Source organism: Tachypleus tridentatus, chromosome 10, assembly GCF_004210375.1.
Source record: "Tachypleus tridentatus isolate NWPU-2018 chromosome 10, ASM421037v1, whole genome shotgun sequence".
Lineage (NCBI taxonomy): Eukaryota > Metazoa > Arthropoda > Merostomata > Xiphosura > Limulidae > Tachypleus > Tachypleus tridentatus.
In genome coordinates, this window is record NC_134834.1 from 186,124,400 (window position 1) to 186,150,842 (window position 26,443).

Sequence of the window (26,443 nt, forward strand, 5' to 3'; positions counted from 1 at the left end):
GTAGCCCAAGAGTTGGCAGTGGGTGGTGATGACTAGCTGCCTTCCCTCCAGTCTTACACTGCTAAATTATGGATGGCTAGTGCAGATAGCCCTCAAGTAGCTTTGTACAAAATTTAAAAAAAAATGATTGTATTATTTTCAGTTTTAAGCTTTATTCTACCTTTTATGACATAGCAATAAGTATGTAGGCAATCTGGAAAGTCTAGAGATAAGACATATGTTTACATATGTGGTTCTTAGGGGACAAATTCTGTGGTTTGGCATTTTCCATTTTCTGTAATCTGGCACTTGTCAGGTCCCAATGGTGCTGGACTAAAAAGTTTCAACTGTGTTCTAAAACCACCTGTTGTTTATTATAAAACATTTCTACTAAAATAAATACCTATGTTTCTAGGATGCAACTTTATTAGCTCTATATTTCACTACTACAACTTCGTCAGGAGCTAAAATATCATATTCTTTCACTAATCCAGTTGAATCTATATTGGCGTACAAATTATTTTATTTACCTTAATAGAAATATCTCATAATAAACTCCAGTATGTATTAAACAAATTTAAAAACAATAACTTATCTTAACAGCATGTGATTAATAAAGCAAACAATTCATTTAGTTTTTTGGTAGATATTTTCATAAATGCAATAATAGTTACTTAAATCTATTCTAGTCCAAAAATATCTTTTTTAGACTGACCAAGAAATAACATTTTACTGAATATAAAACAACAAAGACATTTTGTCACAATAAATACTGTTAAACTTGTGTCTATCACAAAATTGTGAAATCCTTGATAAACCATAGCATTATATTGGTAAACCCAAAATTTTATTGATTTAATAAAAGCAAATTTCAATGTAAGCAACAGAATTTTGATAAAAACTATTTTTTTGCAGAAATAATAATGAAAAATTGAGTTCATAAACAAATCATTTACAAGAGTAATGTGGTTAAAATAAGCAACCATGCAGGAAATTCAAATCAGAAAACTTAAAAACCAATCATTTATTTTTCAAATATTTATTAAAAAGGTTTACTGTTTGACAAAGCCATATTAATATTCATCAGTTCTAGAGAGAGTTGATATTTTCTGTAAAGGTGCTGTCTCAGTTATGAAATTTTTTTAAATCCATGCACACACATATAGGAAAAACATGATAGAAAGCATGTGTACTATTGTACCAGTGTTAATTTCATACTGTTCTTTGTATTTAATCATAAGGAAACAAAACCAAAACTATACAGAATGATTACCATGTTTAGAAAACAGTATTATATGAAATATCAAATTAAGATTAGCAAATGATGAAGAAATGAAAGCACACTGTACAGAAATAAGAAAATAAAAACAATAAACCCAAATTCCTGAAAGATCAGTTTGAGAACAAATACCATCAAAATCGAAACTGACCGAGTAACAAAGTTGTGGAATGTGAAACTGCCTAGTCTGAAAGCTGTAGGTTTTAACTTGAAATTATTACAACACAAACAAAAATGTACATGAAATAAGCTTGTGTCATTGACATACCATTTCACAGATCACAAATATATTAAATTTTTTTAAAAATAAGTACAAGATACAATCTTGATAAAAATGCACCAATTTCAAGTGAATCCTAACCACTGATTCAAATGGTCATTAAACCTTGTCCACCTCTCATGCCAGTGGAGCTCTGACCAAGAAGGTTCTCGATGACTTTCTGGGTAAATTTGTGGCTCTTCGTCTTGGAGACAAAAATAAGACTGAATGACTCCTCGGCACATAGGACAGGTAGAGAGTCTTGAAAGCATGTCACACACACGCACGTGTGTCTACAAGGAAGCAACACCCTAGAAATAGGATTAGTCTGACATACAACACATTCTGCTGGTGTTTGTGTACTGCCACTAACATTATCTGAATATTGTTGCTGGTATGAACTGGAATCTGTAGGCATGTACAGAGGCTGGATAAAAAAATAAAATATTTTAACATTTGGCAAATAATGTGGAAATCTCTTTTAACATCTCAGTGACATTCTGAAATACAATTTCACTACTAATAATGCAAGTGTTTGTTATGTATGTCATACACTGTTTCCTGTAAGCTGCAATAAAGTTTGGCTGCCCAGCAAACTGGCAGGTACCATACATCAAGTACAACAAGTCACTTACAAATCAGTCAGTTGGTAAAAGTCTCCTGTGCAGGACATAGGCCTACAGTTGAACAATACCACATACAAATATAAAGCAGGTGTGCAGGTATCAACAAGTGCTCAAAAAATTTCTGAACAGAAAAGTCGTTTTTAAAGAAGTTTGGAGTCTGTCCTGTACAAAGAAAAATTAAAGAACATTTTAACACCCCTCCACATAGACGTCCAAATGTCAATGGAAAAACTACTCTTATCCATCTAGGGGCAGATAAAATATGCACCACAGTGCACTTGCAACTTGATAATCCCACTATGTACTTTAAAATTTTAAAATTAAACAGCGTTATGCATGTGATAATCACCATGTGACATGGCATTTGATTCTTACCTTCAAACAACATATCTGCTCACTAGCCTGCTTCAAATACTGTGCTATAACAGTGGTACTTAATGTGCACACTAGATCTTTGATATGTACAACGGTTACCATAGCTACCTGTGAAAACAACATTCATGTTAACAACTATTTACGATCACCTTTACAGCTGGCACTTTCATACATAAGTGCAGAGATTAATCCAGTTATTTACTCTAATACACAGTTAAAGAAATAAAAACCAATTCATTAACTATTGTCCAAGTACACAGATTAAAAGTTGTGAATTATAAGCTTGAAAACAGCTACACAGCTTCATATTTGTTCCAGAATACTAAACAAACGTTAGTACTTACTCATACTTTTGCTGCTTAGTAAAAGCAAAAATGGGCAAATAAAGTTCAGAGTTTGAAGTGTATTAGAAATTAAAACCCCAGAAAACTGAATTTTATGAATACTTTATTGCTTTGCTAACATATTCCCCTTAGATGATACCGCTTCCGAAAATACATTTTAGATATAAAATATTGCAGGTTTGAGTTTCATCAAAATAACAAACTTAGTAAACAGTGAGTAGCACAGTTAGAGACTGGTAGAATGTTTGAGAGTTCTAAAAAATATTGTTATACCACACTGTTTTTCTGATCATCATCTTCAAGTAGACAATCTTTCCTCAGCATCAGTACTACTAAAGGAAACCTTGTTCGAGGTAAGGTTCCTAAATCAGCTGCCGTAATGACTTGGTTTGGAACAATTTTAAGCACATTGTTCTCACATATGTCTAATCTGAACTCAGTGTGAAGATTCAACAAGGACAAATTTTAATGTTATCTATTATATGACTCTTTCATGATATTAACTATTTCAGTACAATTAAGATATTTATGTACCATCATCAACTAAACCATTTTCATCATCATAATTTTTTTTAGATAAAATACAGCTTCTAAGTTAATGGATACTGGTGTGAGGTTATGGTTATAAACTGATCAGACAACAATTATTATAGTGTCGAGAGACATATGAATATGTCATCATATATGCATGTTTTATTTTAATGTTGAGTACAGTCAGAACTGTATAATTACTTTCAAACCACCTTCATACTGAATATTTATATTTCTCTTATATTTTACTAAAACACTAATTTCAAGGCTACGTTTACATCTTGAACAAAATTACCAAGCAAAGAACTAATTTATCTAAACCACGTAAATATAACATATAATATGGCACTTTAAAAAACATTTCACTGGAATCTTGCTTATAGGGTTTTCTTTGTACAAACCAATTACTTTTTTTAAGATTTCTGAAATAGGAATTGAAGTAATTTACTTATACAATTTACACCTAAACTTTGAAGAAAATTAATTTCATAATAATAAAAGGATACTCTTCCATTTGGTTTTTACCCAAACATCTGATTTCTTGAAGATCATTTCTCAAGAGAACTTTCTTCAACTGAAGCCATGACATATGAATCATTTTATCAAGTTCTTCCATGCTAACACCCCAAAATACTTGCATTAAACAGGGTGTTTGACATGTGACAGAACAATCTATGCCTGAAAAATACGTAAATAACACATAACATTTCACATGTCTACACTGTGTTAGTCCTGATAATTAGTTCTTACTTTGAGACTGTTGATTTGTAAAGGTCAAATTTCTGAAGTCATAATATAGATTGTGCAACATGTGGAGTCTTCATTCTTCTAACGAGGCTAAGAAGTATTTCAGAGTTACCTTACTGTCTGATAAATCAACCTTTTACATTTAAAATGTACTGAATGAAGCACAAAGAACAAAGTTCTTTAGTACAGAACAAAGTGTACAGCTTCATCAATTTATAAGTTTTCAAGTTTGGAAACAATAATTTGTCAAAATCTGAGAACATATAACAAAGTGAAACAAAAACAACAGAAATACAAACCCATCCTTTCAAGATGCATCATAGAAAATTCAGTCAAAACATTATAAGAAATGTAAACAAACCCTTTTCATCTTTATATCAATATTTTACATAGAAGAGCTAACAACGTTTTGACCTTCTTGCAGTTACCTCTTTCTTTGTGAACCTGACGATGACCGAAGAAGATCAAACGTTGTTCGCTCTTCTATGTAAAATATTTTCTCAACCCAAACGAGCCGTTTTTGCATATAAATTTAAAAAACCCTTTTCATCTTTATATCACAACAGACCACTGACCATGGAGCACTAGGATGAGTTGATGGTCTCATACTGAAGTTCTGGTCAGTGTAGCCGTTCTAAAACCCTGATATCTTAGAGCATGGGTTCCCAACCTTTTGGCACTCGCGACATGAAATTGATGAAATAAAATTAATGTTATCCTAAGCTACTTCTAACAAGGCTACACGACTCCCCTGCCAAGGCTTCGCAACCCCCGGGGGGGTTGCGACCCACCAGTTGGGAACCCGTCTTAGAGCCTAAAAATGCTTTAGTATAATACCCATGCATGTATGCAGAAATGGGGGTGGGGGGTCAGATGAACCCCCTACTTTTGTGATGTAAAATATATTATGCTTATATAGTTATAGTGCAACTGTTTATGATATCAAGCATATTCTACATGGTTTTTCTGATAAATTGTTAGCATTTTTTGGTTTGAAATAATTACATGCTACCAGACTCCTGTAACATTAGCATGCTCATTTTGCTTCACACTATAGGCGTTACTTTTTGATCTCACAAAATTATAACCCTCTCCTTCTGCATACAGGCCTGATAACATCCGCAAAACATAGGAGGCTTACAAAGTCATAAACATACAGGAGAGAAAGCACAAATAGTAATCAGAAAGAAAAAAAAAGTTGATTTTAATATTACAAAAACAAAAGCAAAGTTTGATAATTTGGGATAAAAAACTGTAAACACAAAGCAAAACATACCAAGATCAAGAAAGAGTAATATAGTAATAATTTACAAACAGTCAAAGATTCATCATAACAGGAAACCCTGTAAGGAGTGAAAGAGAGTTTGTAACTGAGAGATAACTTACTGGAAATAACTATACAAGTGGAAGCCACTTTTTGTTGCACTATTTTAAACAAGGAACTAAAACGTAATCACAGAGAGAAGTGGAACAAAGCCTATATTAACAACAATGACCACTTATATCTAAATCCAGATGAATTATTTGTTGAAACAATTTCATTTTCATAATACAGTCTGTTATTTATTTCATTACTATAAATAAATAATCAAGATGTCATATGCTTAACAATATAAGTAGCTATCATATAAGACAGGTTGATGTTTTAACAGTCATAAAAATTTGTTATGGTTTTACTTTCCTTCACAACTTACTATTTGTTTAGTCTACATATTAAGAATACATTTACATACATTTTCGAAAATATCAAGGTTACTAAAAACGACCTTGCTAACCAGAATGAAGAAACATGTCAGCAGAGGTATCGCCCCCACATTACCTAACATGTGAAAGAACACTTATGAAGGATGTAAAAAAATATAGTTCATGGTTCAACAGTCATAATGAATTAAATATTTCTGAAATGTACAACTGTCTTTGTTTTTTCAATACTGTAATTTCAGCAGTTAGTGATGATTTGGAATATTATTTATATTAATAAAAAACTTACAATAATACAAGAAAGCTGTCCAAATTAAACCAATATTACACTTCAATTATCTCACCAGAGAGAGAGCTATCCTTCATATTAACAATCTTCAATATGAATGGATTTTGTACAAGAATCATTGACTGCAACATTTGTGTTGGTGGTTTGTGTACCACAGTCACAGAGGTAAAAGGACCATTTAAGTTCCTGAAACTAAAAGAAAATGATTTTATCTTAATGTAGATTCATGTTCATTTCTACCAGTTACATTTATTAAAACATTAGTTGAAGAATTTTCTCATTCTTAAAATTAATTGCTTTAATCTTTTAACATTAACCATACATGCACTCAATAGGGGTTCAAACACCCTATTTTTGTTATTTTACAAAATTATGTTCATATAATTATAGCTCAGACGCTTATGGTATTTATTGTTTTCTGCACAGTCTGCATTCTTCTGATGAAGTATTAGCATTTTTTTGGTTTAAAATAGTTGCATGCCTCTAGACCCCCACAGCAGAAGCTTGTTGATTGTGCTTGATACAGTACCTGTTGGCTTTCAATCTTATAAATTATAAACCCCCTTTTCAAACATTTTGCATATGAAACTAATAACAATAAATTATTTGGTATTTCAAGGCTACCCTTAAATACTTGTTCTTAGGAAAAGCAAAGACTTAAACACTCCCTTTATTTTTCAGGAAATTACCTATTTCCTTTTTAAGCTCCCATAAGGTGTTGTCCACCATTCCTGCTAACAGTCAACCACTCTTTTAAGAAAATAATGTCATCCTAACTAGAGCCCAGCCTGTTTTTTCTAAACCTTGGATAGTTAACTTGTGTTCTTTCATTCTGTTATCATGAAGAAATCAAAAGCTTTTATCCTAACATCCCCTAACACAATCTACAATATAAAATGAGTTGAAAGATCTCTGGACTTATCCTAGAAGTCCTCCTAGAAATCACTTCCTAATCAATCAATATCCTTTTTCAAATAATGAGGCCAAAATTATCTACACTATTGCAGGTGAGGCCGAACTAGTGACTTGTTTAGAGAAAGAGTTTCCTATTTTTAACTGGTAATCAAAAGATACGCTGTCATAATTTACTACTGCAGCTTTGCTACAATCAACATAGCACTGTCTCAATAGCTTGAGTAACCTACCCACCACCAAGCCAATGTGTCATTCAGGTTTAACAATCCAAATGTATCACCTTGCATTTATCATAACTAAAGCTAAAAGAAAATCATCTTCCACATATTTGTCCAACTTATCAATTGATTCAATTCATTCTGTAACAGTAATACCTCAAAATTCTCAATACACCTAGAAATACCTAACAAGTTGACGTCATCAACAAATTTAAATGATTTACTAATTATGCTCCTACCAGTATTTCATTACTACAAATAAGAAATAGCAGAGTCCTAAGCTACTCCATTAGTAACAGTCGTCTAGGTCAACTGGCCTCCTTTAATATTAATAATAGCCTATTGCTTTATCTCATCCAACAACCAACAATTAACTAGTTTTTTTCTGCAATCATTTTTATTGCACCTTATTAAAGGCTTTTCTTTTTTGAAAGAAATTAATTGCATCAAGTCCACACTTTTTCCATCACCAAGTTAACAAGCAACATGCCCAAGGAAAAAGTTCAGTGACTAACCCTAACAGAACAGTATTAATAAAACATTATTTTCCTTTAGGGTTTCATTTGGGTTATGTTTCACTAAGTGTTAGTGTTAATTGATTATCAAAATCTTCTTCCCAATACACAAGTAAAACTTGCAACTTCTTAATATTGATACATATATAATTTATAAATTATAAACCTCATAGCCACTAGGCCTACTGTCAAGTATCATCCACCAAGTTTTCTTTAAATTAAAGATAGTAAATGTCCAGATCAAAACATATTATACATAATAATTACTACAGCTGTATTGAAAAAGTACCATACTGATAATGATAGAAAACATGACCAATAACCTAACCCAACGACAGTCCTGGCGTATGACTGCGAGAAAAGCAGTGAACACAATAAATAACACAGTACTTTATAGTAATAAAGTACGGTCAATAACTTTTTATATAGTATTCAGTTAAGTACATTTTTCACTCGCAATTTTTACTCTTTCTAGTCTTAGTCTAAATCATTCACCATTAGATACTAAGAGATTAATTTTAAAAGTTTAACAAGCCACGCAAAATATAAATCATAATTTCTTACTTCAAATTGAGCTTTACTTCTAATAGTAGTAATAGTTAACAATTATACTTAATAGTTTACAGCTTACATAACCGCAATGACTTATTAAGGTTTTATTTTTTATTGGGCTAAGCGGGTACCTCAGTTGTTATTTAATTGTAATGTATTATGAGTACTTTATTTAATGAAAACAAACATTATAAGAAAAGTGAGAAACCTCTGATTAAGCAACGACTGAACAGTTTTTACCGTAGAAGAAAAGTCATCATCGTAAAAAAAGAAATTAAAACAATAAAAACTGCTATAACGTTAGAAGCTCCTGCTAAAGCTGCTAACGTGGCCATTTTTAAGCTTTTATATCACGTGATAAAACGCTAGTTGTAATTGGATAAAACGAGCGCCTTTTCGAGCATGGCAAAATTTAAATAAGTGTCAGGTTGCATTCTGTTCAAAGGATGAGAGTACAAACTAAATTACTTGCTACATGAGAAGAAGAAAATTCTAACTTATGAAAATATAGAATTAACATATGAAATATTAATTTGCAAAGGTATGTATTTTGATGATATTTACTTTCGTCGATAATATAGTGTAGAGCTGACTACAACAGATCAAGTTAAACCTACTTGCGAGTTGCAGTATGACTACGAGTCACAATTGTGTTTATTTTATGAGATACTGAGCGATTCTTGATAGACGTGAGGCTAACTTAAGTACACTTTATTAAGTTAACGAATATTACTGTAATGTAAAAGTAAAAATGTTACAACTTGTATAATACTTACGATATGAGTTTCAAAAATAGATTCAAAACACTCATCCGCTATAGTACTATTAGTAATAGCATTGCTGATGGTATTAATAAACAAACAACAAAATCGCTACAGTAGATTAGATCAGTAATAGTTGATCATTTCTTCTCAGTCTAATCTCACATAGTAACAGTAATGTTAATTTATTAACACTTAAGAGTTGTAATATTTCGAAGATTAATAATCATAGTACTATAAGGCGCAAATGTAAATTTTGGCAAGGTAGAACTCGTCTTTAGTTAAGAGTTTCATTTTTCCCAACGGCAACATTGTGGTTGGACTTGGGTGTTGTTAAGACTACATTTAACGTTTTGTGAGTTTAATAGAAAGCTTGATACCTATGTAAATGATAAGGGCTATTTTTAAGATTTTTATAAAATTGATTTAATAGTTTTAGTTTAGAAATTAGAGGCTGGGACAGTTGAGATGGACCAATAGGTCATTTGTTGTCCATAAACATTATGTTGTTATATTATAAAACAGTTAAACATATAAGAAACTGTCTTTATCAAGTTAGTTTGCCTTTTGTTTACAAAACCTTAAACTGTACATGATGTTGTAATTACTTTGATTTAATATTCATCTTATAAGGCTAATAAAAATTTCACAAGCTCCTTAAAATGCATCTGGTCCCATCAGTTAGTACTTCTACCAAATTCTACTTAAATATTTTAATGACATTCTGAGATGAAATTACATGTATTTATTTATTTAGAATATTTGTGAAAATAAAAAAATAGTTGTGGTAATAATTTGATTTTATTCAGGATTTTTTGGAATATTTAAAATAAATTTATGCTTCACATAACTTTTAACAAATAGAGTTAATAATGTTCAAAGAATGTCTAATGACATTTGCCAACTTTTCTTTTATTTATGTATAAAACTTTGTTATACAAACCATAGGTCAGATTTATTATATAAAAAATGATTGCAAAATACTAAAGTTAATTATTTTTTATTATTTTAGGAGAAAATTACAGCTAGATGTAGCATTATCAGTTTTTGATTTATGCTTATAATAGGTTTAAATAGTGTCATTTTCTTTATGCAGATCACTAGCACAATTGAAGGACAAAATAGAATGAGTTCCAATAAAAAGCGGAAAATTGGTCACTGTGATTCAAAAAGAGGTTAGAGGTTTATCAGTATTTTATTGTATATATACTAAAGGGCCAGTAGTTTACCTTGTTAAAACTTAAGTCTTATTATTAAAAGACAAAAATCATATTTTAAATAATTTATTTTCTAGTTTTGTAATCTTAGTTGAACAAGTAACTGAATTTTATTAGTAAATATTTTTCACAGTGATAAATTTTTTACACTGGAGTCTAAACTAAAACTAAAATAATAACACTAAGCATTTAAATGAAATCATGGGTAATAGTGATATTTACTGTGGTCTTCCTTATACAGCTGTTTGCATTCTTTGTGAAACTAGCTATGAAGAAGAGTTGATGGTTGGAAAGTTTTTTCACCATGATGAATTTTCAGTACATCACTTCTGTATGGTAAGATTGTATCTTGCAATAAAAGAACATATTGGAGTACTATTAACAAGTTTATTTTTATTTTCTTTATAAATTAGATTTGTGTATGCACCTAAGTTTGTTTTTTTGCATAGTTTTTTATTTTTACTTTTTTTCTGGTGTGGAGACTAAAAGAGTTTGGAAGTTATTTTATCCTAAATTAAAACATATATATAATTTTTCAGAGTTTAAAATGAATATTTTTCAGCTGCTATCCAGTGGACTGGAACAAAAAGGGCAAACTGACAAAGATGGAATTGTTGGGTTTCTGCCTGAAGACATTTGTTTAGAAGTAAAGCGAGGAAAAAGACTGGTAAAACCATTAGGTTTCTTCCACCTTTTGTGTGCACTTTATTGAGTAGAAGTTTTAATACTGTTTAAAACTATTATATGGTATATATCAGACCTGAACAGTGCTGGATAGACAAAGATTCTGTATTCTCAAGATGGCTGGTATGGGTATTAGCACTTTAATTAAAATAAAGTACAGAACAATGTTTTGACCTTCTTAGGTCCTCTTCATGTAAATAAAGAGAGAGTTTAATACATATGTAAAATGGCTCTTTTGGGTTGAGAAAATAATTTACATAGAGGAGCGAACAACATTTTGTCAGGTTCCTGACGATGACCGAAGAAGGTTGAAACGTCGTTTGCTCCTCTAGGTAAAATATTTTCTCAACCCAACCGAGCTGTTTTTACATATATATTTTTCTCTACAAGTGGGTTTTCTCGACATCAAAGAGAGAGTTTGTAACTTTGTTAACTTGAAGATGACCTGAGAAGGTCAAAATATTGTTCTGTTCTTTATTTTAATTAAAGTGCTAATATCCATACCAGCTGTCTTAAAAATACACTTTTACTTCAGACAAAGATTCTTGTTACAATAACACTTCCCAGAGGACATCTTGTTAACTACTTCTGTATCATTTATAGTAACAGTTTTAAACAATAATAAACGTGATAAAAGAAAAAACCGTAAACTGTATAATAATAATTAAAATGTGAATCACAGCACAGGTGGCTAATAACTGAAGCTTGCTGATGGAAAGTTGTAGCAGGGCCATAAAGTTATAATGAGTATTTTTACATGGAGATATGGAAATTTCTGATTACAATAGTTTTTTCTAATGCAAAGATGCAGGAAAACAATTTTTTTACTTTTAGGATTCCAATAGAGACTACCCTGTCTTAACTTCCTTAATACCTTTAATGCTAAAGAAGTTATCTACATGACTATAAATAAATTTTATTATAATGCTAGAGAGTACAGAGAGTATTTTCTGAACAAATAGCTAATTGCATAGAGCCACAAGCTGATTATCTTTCATTGGGTGACAGTATTGGTGTGGACCGAAGATATTATTCTGATACGGTCTAATCCTCACTCACACAAAGCTATCTCAATTTTTTTCTGCCCTATAAGCATTGCTAAAACATTTTTGCACCCAGAGCACTGGTCTATATACCCCCATCAATTTTGCTTCATTTTTGAACATGTGACTACTTTCTTCCAATAATATTGCACCCACTATATTGGTACTGCTAGCTCTCTGCTATTCTTACTCAGTTCTCACTTTCTGGATTGGCTCAACATCAGGTAGTTGGATTGTATCAGTTAGTTGGAAAAACCTTGTATCAATGGCTTTTCCACCTGTTGGAACACCAAACTTCCTTCTTTTTGGTCCCCGATTCCACACCTGCCATCTCTGAGGGTTGCCCTCAAGTGGCACAGGGGTATGTCTGTAGACTTAGAAACCAGGTTTTGATAGCTTTGGTGGGCAAAGCACAGATAGCCCTTTGTGTAGCTTTGTGCTTAACTACAAACCATTCTCTGAAGGTAGGTGTGTTCAGTAAAAATTGGATGGACTTTCACGTGTGTTTATCCTCCTGTTTGACTCCTCTTCAGAGTTCTGAAGCCTTTTAACGGCTCCATATTGGCCTACCCAACCTCATGGCTATGACCTTTACCTGCACAACTTTCCCTAACCTTATCTTTGTCTTAGTCTCCATCCCATCAACTTCTGTTTGGCACTGTTTCATTCAGATGTCACCATTCTCCATCTTCGTGAATGGATTTTGTCAGGTTAATTTCCTAAGCCCTGAGACTGACTTCAAGTTTTCTCAGTTTCTCCAAGTTGCATAAGGTGTTTGTCTCCCCCTGCTATTTCTTTTGAGTTGTGAGCCCTTCGTGTTTGTTTGATATTTACCTAACTTGGTTCTCAGTGTGGTCATTTATGTATTTTCCCATCCTTTCTTATCTACATGTTTCATGTACCATCTCTTCATCAAAACATGTTTCTTTTTCCTCCCTGCTGACATCATTGATTAGATGTTTATGCCATTAATGTTACCCAAATCCTCTGTACCATTTCTCTTTTGTCACCTGACTGATTCTTCCTCCCTTAAAACTCTGCTACTAGTGAAGGAGGTTTGGCTTTCACACCCAATTTCTTACCTTTAATCTCCCATCCGTATTATCATTCTAATCCTGATTGACTTATGCGGCACATACTAACTCATTTTAAAATTTACATTCCCATCTTTTATTTGCTGGAACCCATCTGTTTTTATCATGTTATCATGTTTATCACTCACTGTAGTGGTGTATTCAGGCTTATCTGTGTAAGTCACTGTCTCCACAACATTTCTTCTTGTGAAATATCATATTACCATGTCTTTGGCTGCTTGCCTTTGCTATTTGCTGGAGAATATTGTATCCTATGACCTTGAATCTAAAGTATCATCATGCCAAGGTTGTTTGAGATTGTCTCAGTAGGCTGGGAGTAATTAACCAATAAGCTTTGTAAAACAGCAATAGGGTTAAGTTTAATTTTGAACCCTTTAGGACATTACCCATAGTTCATAGTGTTTACATGCAAATTTTGGTTGAGTTTAGCCTAATAGGCCTGGAGAAATTAAGGTGCAAACAAACATACATTTTGTCTTTATATATAGGTTTATTTCTTGGCATCTGCAAATATCATTCACTGGTAGACCCTCATTTAGAGACTTCAGGAGTAAAATCTGTCCCTGCTGATTCTTTGATTGAATAAATTGGGATCAGACTGCTTTTCAAAATAGGGAATTGTTGACACCCACTGCCCTTGCTGTGATGTGATGTTCATCCATACTCTCCACCATGTTTGCTTCCACTTTTTTCTTCCAATAGAGCAAGAGAGTTCTTACCGGTTCCAAGTCACTAGGGTGGTGGACTGTGATGGCTCCACTGCCCTGAGTGTTTTTGTAGAATTTTGTATTCCCTTACAAACTTGTGAGAAGAAGGCAAAGTTGGTTTTCCCCCTCCCACTTCCCATGGATGGTTTTTTTTCCAGACACAGACAGCTGTCGATTGGAGCAGGATCACTCTTGTAATACTGGATTTAAATGATACCAACCTGTTTCTGTGGTTGAGTGCAATAGAAGTTCTTGTTAATTCCAGTTGCAGAAAGTTCTTTCCCTGTTGGGTTTGTGGGACTTCATCTGCCTTGTAATGCCAGCAACATGTACATGCATTATTCCTACAGTTAAATGAACAGTACATGTCCTCCTCATAATTATATGTACAGGATGTCTCTTTGTACTTTATATTTGAGTAATATATGATTTCTTTTTGTAATAATGGTTACACATCTTACCCTGTTCTTCCGGTTAAGTTCATGTAACATCGTGATACTGTAATGCCAGGTTCACTTTGTTTGTACTTTTTTGGTCCTACAGTGGTTTTGGGAGTTTTCCAGTTTCAGGCAAATGCTCTCTTCATAATTCCAGTTACTTGGCTTATTACATTCTGTTTACTTATGGTTGAGCTTGGTGAGTATATATAATATGATCCACATGTCATAGTCAGTATATTTATGTTGTACTAATTTTCTTATCTGATTTCACCCTCAATCTCCTAATGCCGAGGATGAGTTATGCAGTCTTATCTGGATGGTTGAAGATGTGTAGCTACTTAACTCATTCAGTTTATATTTTACTATAGATTGCACCTCTTGGACCTTATTGCACTTGTTCACATCCTTTTTTTCCCACCCATATCAAATTCATTTCCTCCTTCAAGGGCAAAAATCATACCTGTTCTTGATGTAGCATAGTACTCCACTTAAGTGCTTCATTCTGGGTGATTGCTTTCCACTTGTTAAGTGCCTACACTGGCTAATTCACCTTTACAATGTGGGATTTTAGTTTTGTGTGAAAAGGGGTAAGACTGTGTCGATGATTAACATTTTTCTTACACCGAAAATGTTTTTCTGATAAATATTTACCTTTCTCGCACACTTCCCACTGCTGGTGTTATTCTTTTAGAGCTTGCCAATTCTTGAAAGTGAGGATTGAAATGGAATAGCAGATGGAGCTAGCCACTATAGGTGTCACAATATTATGGGTGGAGAGCAGTCACATGATATTTACATGTACAAAAATAAAGTGAAATTGATGGAGTATATAATACTTAGAAGGCAAAAAGAAGATTGAGATAGCTTTGTGTGAGAGGGGTTAAGTACCTGTTAGAAATACATTTTCAGTGTAAGATAAATACTAACATTAATTACTGTTTACACTGCTATTAAATTGTACTGTTTTAATCTACCACAGTGTATATGTTTTTCATTTTCATTACAAGTTTTGTGGATCTGGAAACTCTTCATTTGGATTAATTTTCTTCTTTGTAGCGATGTTTCTTTTGTAAAAAGAGTGGGGCGACAGTGGGTTGCTGTAATAAAAACTGTAAGAAAGTGTTTCATGTGCCCTGTGCTTATGGACGAGGTGTCCTCCACCAGTTCTTTGATAATTTTTCGTGAGTATTTTGGTGATAACATATTCACTTCTAAAGTTGTAAGGAGTATCCTTAAGGCTGCGTATCAGTGTTAGAGACAATAACTTTCATTTAACATTCATTGTAAGGTCTTTGAGTGATTTAAAGACAGCAATATGTTTTGGAAATGCATAGTTCTTAATTATTATATACTTTAGGTTCTTTCAAAAATCTTGCAGCTGCTTAGTTACAACTGCAAATAATCATATCAGTGATCTTTTTATAGGTATTTTTTTCAAAACTGATGAAATATATTTAAATGTAAAGTATTTCTAACAGTATTTAGAATATATTCACATAACATTTTTCCATAAGCACATCTATATAAGCATTTGGTTGGAATGAATTATTCATTAGTTTATAAAATTCAAACTTATTTTGGAATAGAAAACAGCACTGTCATAGTTATGTATAGATGAATTATAAATAATTTTGAATGAACGGGTGGTGTGTTTTCTAGAATGTTCACTTCTAATCAGTTTTATGTGAATATTATCTACTTTTGAAAGATGTAATTGCAAGTATGGTTGATTTATTTACGGTGGCATTTTATAAATGATTATATGGTTTTTAAATTAATGTTTACTAAAATATGCATCGATGTTTTAGCAAATGTCTACTGTCAGTCAAGACAAAAAAATTAAATGTTGGTGATAATTGCTGAACCTCATGTGTATGTTTAAACTGCATTTCAATGGATGTTGCAGGTCTTTTTGTGCAGACCACAAACGTAAACAAAAGATACTAAATAATTCCCTCGTGATGTGTTCATGCCCAATCTGTCTGTGTCCTGTAAATAGTCAAGAAGTTGATCACATCATACTTTCTCCATGCTGCAAAAATTTTTTTCATCGACAATGCATCCAGGTTTGTACTTTATGCCATTTTCAGGTTTTCAGCAACAGTGTATCCACTGTTGTACTTTGTTATTTTCAGGTTTTCAGCAACAGTGTATCCACTGTTGTACTTTGTTATTTTCAGGTTTTCAGCAACAGTGTATCCACTGTTGTACTTTGTTATTTTCAGGTTTTCAGCAACAGTGTATCCACTGTTGTACTTTGTTATTTTCAGGTTTTCAGCAACAGTGTATCCACTGTTGTACTTTGTTATTTTCAGGTTTTCAGCAACAGTGTATCCACTGTTGTACTTTGTTACTTTTTCAGGTTTTCAGCAACAGTATATCCATTGTTGTACTTTGTTACTTTTTCAGGTTTTCAACAACAGTGTATCCATTGTTGTACTTTATGTTACTTTCGGGTTTTCAACAACAGTGCATCAGTTGTTGTACTTTTGTTACTTTCAGATTTTTAGCAACAGTGCATTCATTGTTCTAATTTATGTTACTTTCAGGTGTATAACAACAACAGTGCATCCATTGTTGTACTGTATGTTATTTCCAGGTTTATCTTGCTTGTTGATAGGACAAAGAGCCTCTTTTCACTGAAAACTTCGTAAACCTTGATTTTTATTAGCAATTTCTTTTATTTTACACTCATAATGTCACTCAGTTTTGATATAGTATTGAAAAAAATCTTTTAAAAAGGATTAAAGCTTATTCAAAATAGTATTTTTTGTTGTTCTTTTCAGAGAAATGAACAAAATTCAGAATATCTGTGGGTGTTAAACACAGTGCTTTTCTTGTTATGTTGTACACAGTGCCTTCCTTGTTATTTATATAATAAATTTATCAGAAAAACATACATCTATAAACCAGAAGATAAGGGACTAAGAGAAAATGAAATAAAACCCAAAATTTATCAAACATTTTAAAATGAAACAGTTTTACACCTAAAACAGGGGTGGGGGGCATATTACATAATGAACAGCCTTATAATTTGTGCCATGGTGTTGAATGTTTGTATTGCTGTAATTATATTTTTTATCATTGAAATTCATTGATAAAATTATATATTATTGGATGGTTTTTGTCAACTGTTAAACCACCACTTGATTGTACAATGTTTTACAACAGATGCAGGCTCTATGTGCAGGGTACTTTTTCAGATGCCCTATCTGTAACAATAAGGAAAACTTTCAAAACGAAATGCTTACATATGGCATTTACATACCTGAACAGTAAGTTTTTATTTCTTGTTAAATTACGTAGTAACTATTATAAAGTTACTTTTATTGTATTGTTTTGTAGTAAAAACATTTCTGTAGTTTTTCCTTACAAATATAAAAAGTATGTCATTAGTACCTACCATGTGGGAAGGGATTTTTGATTATTTTTTTTTAACTTTATTCCTGCAAGTAAGAGAAATAATTACTAATTATATTCTTTTTATGTAAATCATTTGCAATTACATTTTTATTGTCGATATCAAATTGAATCCAAAACTTCTTGCCCCAGGGATCAAGTCCTCTTAAACCTCTTTCTATGGGTAGATCAAAATGTGTCATGACCTCTTTTGGAGTTATATTCAAATTTTAATTAAAGTACTCTATTATTAATGTAACAGATAAGCTTGGCATGAAAATATAGTTAATAAATCATATTTTAATATTACATGTTTTAATTTCTTAATTTTAGAAGGAAAAAAACTGAAATAAATCGCCTATCTCTCTTTCATTGTTTGTCTAATTTACTTACCATCCTTCACTGAAGTATACAGTTAAATGTAAATTACGTGATATAACATAGATATTACTCAGACAAAGCTTAATTTTTTTTATCCATGATATAATATTACAGAGATGCAGCTTGGGAACTGGAAGATAATGCATATCAAGACCTGTGTTTCAGGTATGCTCGATGTGATGTTTCTCCTTGTAAGTGTCCCAAAGGACGATCGTATGGCAAAGATCATACGTAAGTTTTCAGGCTAACATTTTATTTTTACATTGCATTCCCTGAATTTCTTGTTCATAAAAAAAAATGAAATAAGAACCATGAAACACTTACTTTTAATACTTTATGTTCTACAGTATATGCTATGAATATTATAGTAACAGTTAACTGAAAAATGATATTTTTTTAATCTAAATTTAATTTTCTTGGTTGTATTAATGAAGTTTATTACATATTTAGATTCTAAGTACTACAGATATTAGCTCTACTGACTGGAAAGCAATATTAAATTACTATGTATCACTATTAACCCTTAAAAATGCATGATTTCAGTTGAATAGGCTTAAGCTTATGATTTTAAAAATTCTGCTATTACAAATATTATGCAAATTTTTAGATCTTGTTTTCTGTGGAAGTGTTCCATCACTTGTGGAAATATGAAGAGAAGCAGTAACTTGAAATATATCTCTTTGAAAATTGATTTAAAATGAGTAGTAAGTCTGAAGGCTTATAATGCTTTAAAATGGGTCTTGATACCCATTGCAGGCACATTGCAAATAGCCTATCATGTAGCTTTGTGCTCAACAGAAAATAAAAAAAATCTAAATATAGGAAATAACTTTTTTTACCTTATATTTGTAATTGAGATAGGTTGATCAAACATGGAAAACATTTGTAGATTGGTTGTTTTTAAGCCTACTTCGAATATTTTAAGGAAACCAAGGAACATAATATATATTATATAATAATTTTATATATATATATCACATCAGTACTGTTTTTAAACATTACCCCTCTGTGTAATTTCCTGTATATGGTGAGGAGACCTGCCAGTGAAGGTTCTGTTCTTTCAGTTTACCTCCTCTGGGATCTAAACATCCACCCACGTGTTTGCCGTGCATGGCGACGCGTGAAGGGGAGGAGACGATCCTGATGGTCGAGGGGCCCAACTGACACACCACTTTGGCCTTGAATTTCTGTAGACGGGCAGCCTTGGGGTGGCCCCATCTTGGGTCAATCAGCCGGTCCACTTGGGTTAGGGTCAACCAAGTACTAATGTTGAATGTTCTCAACAGGTTTTATGGACATTGTATCTGATGCTGGTGTTTGGGTATAGTGCTCACAAAACCCCTGCGTTGCTACAGTGTCCTTGTTTGGCATTGTAGTGCGTCCCCTCGTAGGACTCCATGGTGGGTGGGGTCAGTGAGCATTGAAATATTCTTTTTTATTATTATTATGGATCCTCCAAATAAACACTTAAATAAAATATTGAAAAAACAGTCCATAGGTAAATGACCACATTTTGAAGATTCTGAGCAGCAATCTTTAACATTTGTAACACTGTTGCACCTCATTTTCTTATACTACATTCTCTTTCAGAAAAACCATTAGGGCAAATGTCTCCCTTTTTCATTCAGAGGGACTAGAGGGCTTTGCTGGCTCTCCAAAGTCAGTAAAGAAGCTTTGCTCTAGTGACATGTTGATGAAAACATCCACATTTCAACACAGTGAACAACTCCTCTTGCATTGAAAGGCAGTTGGGGATATACCTATTGAGGTTACACCTCATGCTACTTTGAATTCATCATGAGGAGTTATCATTAAGAGGGATTTGAAGAACATTCCCAAGTCGGGGATTCTCGCTGGTTTATCAACTCAAGGAGTTTCTGCAGTGAGGCATATCTCCACTAGCAAAGATGGAATTACAATGCCGACCAATGTCCTCATTCTGACATTTACATCACCATGTCCACCTGCCACGATCAAGGCAGGTTATCTTAATTGCAGGTTACGACCATAACCCTCTCTGATGTTTCCAGTGTCAGCAATTTGGTCACTCAAAGATTTTGTTGTGGTTTCTTGATGTGTGCTCCTTGCAGTGGCAAGGGTCACGATCCCTATGAGTGTGAAATGGACCCTCATTGCATCAATCACATTGGTTCTCACCTGTCCTGCTTCTGTTCTTGTCCTAAATGGTTGGAAGAAAAAGAGGTGCAGCATTTGAAAACAATTCAAAACATTACTTATCCTGAGGTTCAAAAGTTGCTGTCCATTACTTTATCTCGGATATATGCTCCTGCACTTCATTCCACTACTACAGTGGGAGTGCAGACGGATCTCTCTGTGCCTCCAAAAGAATCGTTCTCAAACAAAATGAAAAGTCTTATAGCCTCCATGGTTAGAAAAGTTGATGAATCAACTTCAACACCCATCTCTGTCTCTAACATACATTTCAGCAAACCCCAAGATCCACTTCCTTTGATTTTGGGTATGGACATTTCCTTGGATACATCTTCTTTTCCCACCCCAAATGCAAAACGATCATTCATTCATGTCCTTAGTCGCTGGAATCCTCTTTCAACAGCAAAGACCTGCCCAATCGACCCAGGGCAGGATCCATGGAGGTCAATAGACCTCCCTCAAATAAAGACAGTAAAGAAAAACGTCATGGTCGTAAACAGAAGGGTTCTCCACCCAATTTGCCTACACGTAAATAAAAATGGCCACCCTGATACAATGGAACTATCAAGGTTTATGTTCTAATTTAGATGATATCAAAACACTGATTGCTTCCTACCTTCCTGTTTGTCTTTCCTTACAGGAAACATTTCTGAAAACTGCCGATACATTCACCTTTCGGCAGTTTTCTTTGTACAGCAATGACAGGCTGTGTGATGGACGAATGCATGGATGGGTGGCACTGTTGGTTGATCAGCATGTGCCTATCCATGTTTCCTTGGGTCGTATCATCACTGTTTGTTCTCTCTACCTGTTGCCTGTAGAGACATATGATCAATCACACCTTGATGGTCTCATTGAACAGTTGCTGTCTCCCTTTTTTATCCTGGGGACTTTAATGGACATCATCTCCTCTGGGGAAGTGCTGATATTGATATGAGGGGTCACTCTGTAGAGCATATGCTCTCTGATCATAACCTTTTCTTTTCAATACTGGTTCTTCTAGTTATTTTCATGCACCTAGTCAGTCCTTTACTGCTACTGATCTCTCAATTTGTTCCCTTTCATTATTCTCCCATTTTTCATGGAGGTTCGACAATAATTCACAAGGCAGTCATAATTTTCCTAGAATTTTGAGGGAGACTGGCCATGGTCAATGCCACCCGACCCAAGTGCCCTGGTGGAAGTTGGATCAGGCAAACTGGCCTTCTTTTACTGCTCTCGCAGAACTTGATTCTGCCATCGTCTGTAAGCCATCAATAGACGACTGTGTGGCAGCAATAACTGAGTGTATTATACAAGCAGCTGCTCAATGTTTTTCTAAAATCTCAACACATTTTCCACAATATCCTTGTCCATGGTGGAATCCTGCCTGCCATGTTACGTGGAAGGCTCAAAAACGAGCCTGGGATACTTTTCTTAAGTATCCCACATTCTCACTCCGCATAGCTTTCCAGCAGGCCCATGCACATGCTTGGTGGGTAAGATGTCAAAGCCAGAAGGAATCTTGGATTAAGTTCACAACCAGCATATTTTCTACCACCAGTTCCAAAGTCATATGGGACAAGATTTAAAAGGTCAGTGGGTAATATAATTCTGTCACCCTCTCTGTCTTGCTGTCTGATGGCCAGGAAATACCCAGAGCATCATTGGAACTGTATGTGGAAGCTTTTGCTGGGTATCTAGCACTTCTGCTTCTTCCTCCACCTTCTTAGCCGTCAAGACTCAGGCAGAGTGATCATCTTTTTCCCTTCGAGCTGATTGTCTCTATAACTATAATCATCCATTTACACTGGTGGAACTCAAACTGGCCATCAGTTGGACCTGATGATGTACACTATGAAATGCTGCACCATCTGTCTCCTGCTTCTCTTGCTATTCTTCTGATTGTTTTTAACTGGATCTGGCAGGAGAGTGTTTTTCTTGATGCTTGGACCAGGCTATTGCCCTACCTTTCTCTAAGTCTGTGAAGTATCCCAAGATTCCTTTAAATTATTATCCAATTGCTTTGATGAGCTGTCTCTGTAAGGCCTTAAAGAGGATGAATAATGCTTGTCTTGTTTGGTTCCTCGAATCAGACAACCTCCTCTCACCCACCCAGTGTGGGTTCCGATGGTAGCACTCCACCATGGAACACCTGATTTGAATTCAAACATCAACCAGAGAAGCCTTTCTCAAATGACAACATCTTGTATCAATATTCTTTGACACTGAGAAGGCTTATGATACAACATGGAGGTATGGCATTTTGCGAGACCTCTATATATAGGGTTATGTGACCATTTGCCCATTTTTATTTAAAAATTTTTTTAATAGACAGGAGATTTCAAGTTCATGTGGGTTCAACACTTTCCCTTTCTTTTCTAGAGGAACTCCGAGTCCCTTGGGTGTGTTTTGAGTGTCACACTTTTCAGAATAAAGATTAGTGCCATCACTGAACAACTCCCTCTCACTGTTGCAAAGAGGCTCTATGTCAACGACTTTCACATCTCATGTCAGCTACAGAGTGGCAGCTACAGACTGCCCTCAATCAATTACTGAAGTGGACCACAGCAAATGGCTTTAACTTCTCTTTCTCTAAAATCATTTGCATTCACTTTTGCTGCCAACGGAGTATTCACCCTGATTCTGAACTCCCCGTTGGTGAAATTGTGCTGCCTGTGGTTCCTGAAACAAATTTCTTGGGCTTATCTTTGACCATAAGCTGTCCTTTATACCACACATCAAGGAGGTACAGGTCAAATGTATGAGAGCACTGAACATCATCCGTGTCCTCTCTTCCACCACTTGAGGACCGGATTGATGTTCTATGCTAAAGATGTATCATGATCTTATTCGATCGAAACTCGACTATGGATCACTTGTCTATGGCTCTGCCAGGACCTCGGCCTTAAAGATGCTGGACTCCATTCATCATCAAGGACTTTGGTTCTGCACTTTCCCAGTTCAGAGCTTATACACAGAGTCTCATGAACCTTCTTTGCACTTTTCCCATTTGCAACTGTGTTTACTATATGCTTCAAAACTTCTTTCCTTACCAAAGCATTCCACCTGGGGTTGTTTTCCTTGCTCAGTGGGCTGTGCCTTTCTTTTTGGCCTTCGTATCCAGGCCCAGTTGAATGAATTGGGTCTGTTCTTAGATAATATTGCTGTATCCGTTGGTCAGCCCATCCTACCATGGCTTCTTACAGTCCCCAAATGTGACTTCTCTTTAAGTCATCTGAGAAAAGCAGATACTACCGATTGGAAATGCTGTCTGCTATTTGCTGAATATCTTTCAAACCATCCTTCCATTCCTATTTATACACATGGTTCAAAATCAGGTGACTGTGTGGGCTCTGCCATGGTTTGTTGTGGTTCAGTGGTTGCATGCAGAATCCCCTTTACAAGTTCTGTGTTCACTGCTGAACTGTGCACCATTTCTCTGGATCACATAGAAGCTAAGCAGTACTCAAACTGCACTATTTATACTGACTCGCTTAGTTCTCCATTGGCTCTGGAATCACTTCACGTTAGTTTGCTCCCTGTTCTTGCTGATATTCAAAACCGATTGGCCCATTTTTCTTTAACATGTACTTCTATACGGTTTTTCTGGATACCAGGCCATGTTGGTATTCGTGGGAATGAGCTTGCTGACACTACAGCTAAGTCTATCTGCTCTGGCACTATCACCACTGTGCCTGTTCCATACATGGACTATGGTCCTGTATTCAAGGCTCAGCTCTGTTCCAGCTGGCAGTTGACTTGGAGTGAGCAATGCGAAAACAAGCTTTTTCCTAATAAAACCCTATGTTGGACTTTGGCCGTCTTGCTACCGTAAGGATCGGAAAGAGGAAGTTGTTCTAACTAGACTATGCACTGGTCACAGTTATTTAACTCATTGTTTTCTTTTATCTAGGACTGATGCACCAGTGTGTAGAGTCTGTGTAACACTAGGGTCATAATTTACTTTCTTGCCGTTATTACGACTCAACGATGGCACTATTTTAAACACATTCTGTCCCAAGGTCTGTTCATAATGTTAGACACTGTTATTGGTGATGGTGACACTGTCCACCTTAGAAATGTTTTTAGTTTTTAAAGGCCATTAACCTTTTTAATGCTATTTAAGTTTTTAATTTATACATTAGACCTTTCTTTAATGTGATTCCCTTTTAAGAATCACAGTCCATCTAATTCGATTTGAAATTAGAAAATGGCCATAACATCAAATAACTCGAAACCAGGACTGGAAAGGCCAACTTCAGGTGACTGACGGTGGTTTTTGTACTTACCTGTTAGTCTTCCTGGTGAGTTATGATAATTACAGTTATGCTACAGAAAGTACTTTACAACTTGTATTACTGTAGTTTTTCTCTTACTGCTGTAGACTAGATGTAAACATTAGTTTTATGCTGTTTATCTTTTTTTTTTAAACTTTGTTTTGTTTTACCTTAATTTCCTTTTATGAATTTTACTAAGATTATTTTAATTTAACTTTTTACCAGATGTTTGGTACAGATAGGCCTAGTTGCTTTGTGCCATAAAATACCAAACCAACCAACCAACTTTAAACATTATAAGTAACTGACGTATCTCTGTTTAGTAAACTAAAGTAGTTGTTTTCTTTACATGTTTAACTCAACTGTTTCTCTGAATTGTATTCGCAGCATGATGTAGTTATTTCTGAGAAAGAAAATTGTTTATTTGCAGTGTTTTTGTTGATAGATAATAAACTTACAAAATTAGAAGTTGTATGTGATATAAACATGTAAAAGCTTAAATCAGAGTTCATCCAGTAAATTAGGTGATTCAATTTTTTAACACTCACTTTTAATCAGGAAAGAATAAATATTGTTAAAGTGAAGGTTCTGTTAAGTCTAAAACATTTACTGCAGTGTGGGTTCTACTTCTGAAATAAACCCCAAAAAGTAAGGTACATTTTATAATCCCATGCTGTAGCTTCTACCCTAGGATCTTTTTTAAAAAATGCAGTGTATTTTGTTGTATAGTGATGAAACATCAAGGGACATAGTGTACATATGTTCTAATATATGATGTATACATATTCTACTATGGGATGTAAGACCAAAGAATATAATATATACATATGTTCTACTACAGGATGTTTTTATTTTTTTCAACCTGTTAAACTTATCAAAAACTAAGAAAGACTGCTAAGTATTAAGGAAGACAGATTTTCATTCAAAGTATCAGTATAAAAGTTGCAACTTGTAGTGAAATGGTTAACATGAGGCTTTAAGAGGCACTATTTTAAACACATTCTGTCCCATTTTTACACTATGTAACAGAATTTTTACTTTTCTTGTTCCTGGGCAGAAAGTGTTATTTCCCAATTGCTTATGCCTAAAGTAAATGGAAAAGACCTATTTTTCTCTTCACAGTTTGCTTTTGTGACCTGGGAGCATATAAAGAAAACATGATGGGAGACTATATTTGGGGGCTGATACGTGAAAGTGATTTACATTACAGTCACAAATCTCAAAAAACTACTCCTAAATGTTTTTGTTCATTTTTGTATAACTTTAGTGTAAATACATGTAAATCTTGATTCATATGTTGTTTTATTCAGACTTTACGTAAATGAAAATGTGCATTTTGCTCATTTTTCATAGAAAATAGGTTAATTTTTTCTAAATTTTGTTATCCAGGTCACAAAAGCAAAGATTGAAGGGAATAATGGCCATTTTCTGTACTTTTACAACATAAGCAATTAAGAAATAATAATACTATCCAGGAATAAAACTTGTGTTACATAGTGTTATTTTTCTCGCAATCCAGAGGTACCACTTGTTGTCTGTGGTGTTTGAAGTATCCTTGTAATGCACACAGGATGTGTAAGGGGAGGTAGTTTAATGGTTTTGTGTATTTGGAGACATTCATAATTAGTTATAGTGCTAACAGTATGTTTCTTACAGCCTCTGGGAGATCATGATCTGTTACATTTGTGGATCTCAAGGTTGCCATGTTGGCTGTGGAAATTTATCAACCACAATGATGCACTGGGAATGTCCAGAATGTGCAACTGTCAGTTCCAAGGGTAATTATTGCTCGTTACCAAGAAGAGAGCTTATAGTTAATCGCCAGCTACTTTCAGAGTTAAAAATAATAATAATAAAAATTAAGGTTATATAGTTTACAAACAATAATCTGTATGGAATATTTATGCATGTTTCTTTTTTGTGTAAGCTAAAGCTATGTTGTTTTCTGTTATTCCA

The 26,443-nt window shown here is 34.0% G+C and overlaps 2 protein-coding genes across 6 annotated transcripts; one reads left to right on the top strand and one right to left on the bottom strand.

Moving 5' to 3' along the window:
• Positions 1–383: 383 nt before the first annotated feature.
• Positions 384–8,717, bottom strand: LOC143231130 (cell growth regulator with RING finger domain protein 1-like). 5 transcript variants are annotated; one of them, XM_076465754.1, is made up of 6 exons: positions 8,571–8,717; positions 6,186–6,322; positions 3,900–4,071; positions 3,136–3,292; positions 2,519–2,626; positions 384–1,944 (listed from the first exon to the last, which is right to left on the bottom strand). In XM_076465754.1, the coding sequence occupies exons 1-6, from the start codon at positions 8,663–8,665 to the stop codon at positions 1,627–1,629; spliced, it is 987 nt and encodes a 328-aa protein (XP_076321869.1). In that variant the 5' UTR covers positions 8,666–8,717; the 3' UTR covers positions 384–1,626. The 5 variants fall into 5 exon arrangements, with proteins under 5 accessions (XP_076321869.1, XP_076321872.1, XP_076321873.1 ...); XM_076465757.1 differs by having other exon boundaries at positions 8,539–8,678; XM_076465758.1 differs by lacking the exon at positions 8,571–8,717 and adding an exon at positions 8,343–8,472.
• On the top strand, positions 8,707–26,440 carry LOC143231131 (E3 ubiquitin-protein ligase PHF7-like). The gene is made up of 9 exons (XM_076465760.1): positions 8,707–8,871; positions 10,188–10,266; positions 10,550–10,644; positions 10,871–10,975; positions 15,333–15,457; positions 16,183–16,342; positions 17,448–17,551; positions 18,171–18,287; positions 26,144–26,440. Exons 2-9 carry the CDS (start codon positions 10,218–10,220, stop codon positions 26,358–26,360), a joined length of 972 nt encoding a protein of 323 aa, XP_076321875.1. The 5' UTR covers positions 8,707–8,871; positions 10,188–10,217; the 3' UTR covers positions 26,361–26,440.
• The last annotated feature ends 3 nt before the right edge of the window (positions 26,441–26,443 follow it).